General features: G+C 31.4%; 1 protein-coding gene across 1 annotated transcript in view; it reads right to left on the bottom strand.

The window, feature by feature from the left end:
• KIAA1524 (KIAA1524 ortholog) overlaps positions 1–2,189 on the bottom strand; it is a 58,127-nt gene that overhangs the window by 32,320 nt on the left and 23,618 nt on the right. Inside the window, exons 9-10 of the mRNA XM_012645935.1 lie at positions 1,574–1,789; positions 341–500 (exon numbers count right to left, since the gene is read on the bottom strand). Of these exons, the coding sequence (XP_012501389.1) occupies positions 341–500; positions 1,574–1,789 (376 nt within the window). The remainder of the gene's footprint in view (positions 1–340; positions 501–1,573; positions 1,790–2,189) is intronic.

The following is a 2,189-nucleotide window of genomic DNA, read 5'->3' as shown; positions in this document are numbered from 1 at the left end:
AAAACACAAGAGATTAACAAGGAGTAATGGAATAGTCATCTTAGAATATACCTCCAAATTTCAAATTGTGATAAAAATATTCAAATCAAATTTAAAAAGCATTTCTTAAAATATATTTTGGCTTAAAAGTTTTACACAGAAAGATAAAGGGGAAAAATCTGGGTAACTTTTTTAGAAGCTTTATTGAGATATTTTTCTATAGTTTAAATTTTAGTTCAATAATTCTGAATAGATATAAGTGACAAAATTACAAATACAAACAAAATGCAGCAAATGTAATACTAGAAAAAAAAAGAATGGTTATTTATATAGTTTTCACATTTATGACAGTAAAGGATATTTAACAAAACTTTAATGGCCTTGACCATCCTTTCACATTTTTTTCTTATTAAGGCTTCATCTAGATTTTGTTCTGTGAACTGCAGCTGATCAAGGATTGTAGGCAGCAGAAGGGACACAAAATGGTCAGCTGCTGGACAGTTAGCAGTGTCTATGACATCCTGGAGAATTAACCATCACCAATGATTAAAGATGAAATATAGAATGCAGAGATAGTCATTGCTGAATTGTAACACCCTTACATTTTTTACACGTACTTCGATACTTCATTGACTTGAGTCTCCTACTTAAAAATTGTTATTTAAAATTTACCCTTTTATCCAATTTTGAAGGCTATTATGGTTTTTTCTCAAACTGTAAAGTGTTGTAAGCAAGACATTTTTTGATAGACTATGTGATTTAAAATTATTCTAAACCAAAAGTATTTACTGAAAATATCCTGAATTTGCTAAATGCAATTATAATAATTAATTAATAATTAAATAACAGACATTGGTCTTAATAGTTTACAACCACAAATAATTTCCATCAAGAATTTCAAAGAGATTTTTAAATGCTAAAACTGATTGTGAAATAGTCAAGACTAAGATAAAATATAAAGGATAATTTGTGCATAATCCTTAATAAACATACTTGATCACTCATATACATATGTTTGTGCATAGGATCCACTTATAATGGGTGAAATATTTTAGGAAGACACTACGGTAGGCAGAATGGGTATAAAAACAGGGAAAATAGCAAAGAATGCTAAATGGCCCAGATAGTAAAATCTATGAGAATGTAGAGATTTTTATTGTATCTTAAATGCCTAGCACTTAAGTCTGGTATGCTCCACTCCATTTCACTTACCGAATCCAACATTCCCATATTAATCCACTCAACAGCCTAATAAAGGCATTGGACAGCATCTACTGAGATGCAGAGAATGTGACTGCTGCAAGAATAGCCATACAACAAACCATACAAATCTTGTCAATACCTTTACTCATTACACTGAAACAAGTACTGTATACATAAGCTATTCAGTGAAAAAAGGGAAAACACTAATATAGATGCATTTGGCAGAAAAAAACCTCAGTAGCTGAATGATAGGGAGTCTAGCATGACGGTTAGTAATTGAGAAGTTTTCCTCAAGTGTATGAATAATTGGAAGTTTACTATGAATGTTTTTGAAAACAAATTAACTGTGAGTCATGAAAGTAGAAAAGTGAATTCTAGATCATCCTATTACCTCGAACAATTCCTTGAACAACTCCAATGCTAAAACAGAACAGTTTTCTGATCCGTCCAAAGGTTGGCTTAACCAACGAAGTAGAGCCACAGTAGGTTCTGAACATTTAGGACGGCTTCCCAGAATGTTGCCAGATGGAGAGTGTTCAAACATCATCTGAGTGAGCACATGGCGTAGCTGAGTCACTGAACAGAAGGCAAGAAGTAATTCTAAAACCTGTGTAATATAAAGTCTTCATTAAATGTCAATTTCACTGGACTTTAATATACAAAGCAAGCATACAATGAAACTGAAAATGCCATATATTTACCTAAAAAAAACCTTAAAAGTAGCTTCCAACTTTTCTTTCAGTGCTATTTTTCAAATGTGTGATTAGGTTGCAGAAGGTTACAAAGAAATTTGTTAATGGTGCTTACCTCTGATAAGCAGGACTGTGAGAACCACAGAGAAAAGGGCAACTTCAACGGAAGTTATACTTCTTCCATAGTACTTAACATTTTTAAAATACAAACACGTTTTGTTTTTAAAATGATAAAAAAACTAAAAAATAATATTAGAATTAAGAATACTTGCTATAATCCTAAAATTCAAGAATTGCTATTAAGCACACAGGGAT

Source organism: Propithecus coquereli, unplaced genomic scaffold (genome assembly GCF_000956105.1).
Source record: "Propithecus coquereli isolate 6110/MARCELLA unplaced genomic scaffold, Pcoq_1.0 Scaffold105, whole genome shotgun sequence".
Classification (NCBI taxonomy): Eukaryota; Metazoa; Chordata; class Mammalia; order Primates; family Indriidae; genus Propithecus; species Propithecus coquereli.
This window is presented reverse-complemented; position numbering and strand designations above follow the sequence as displayed.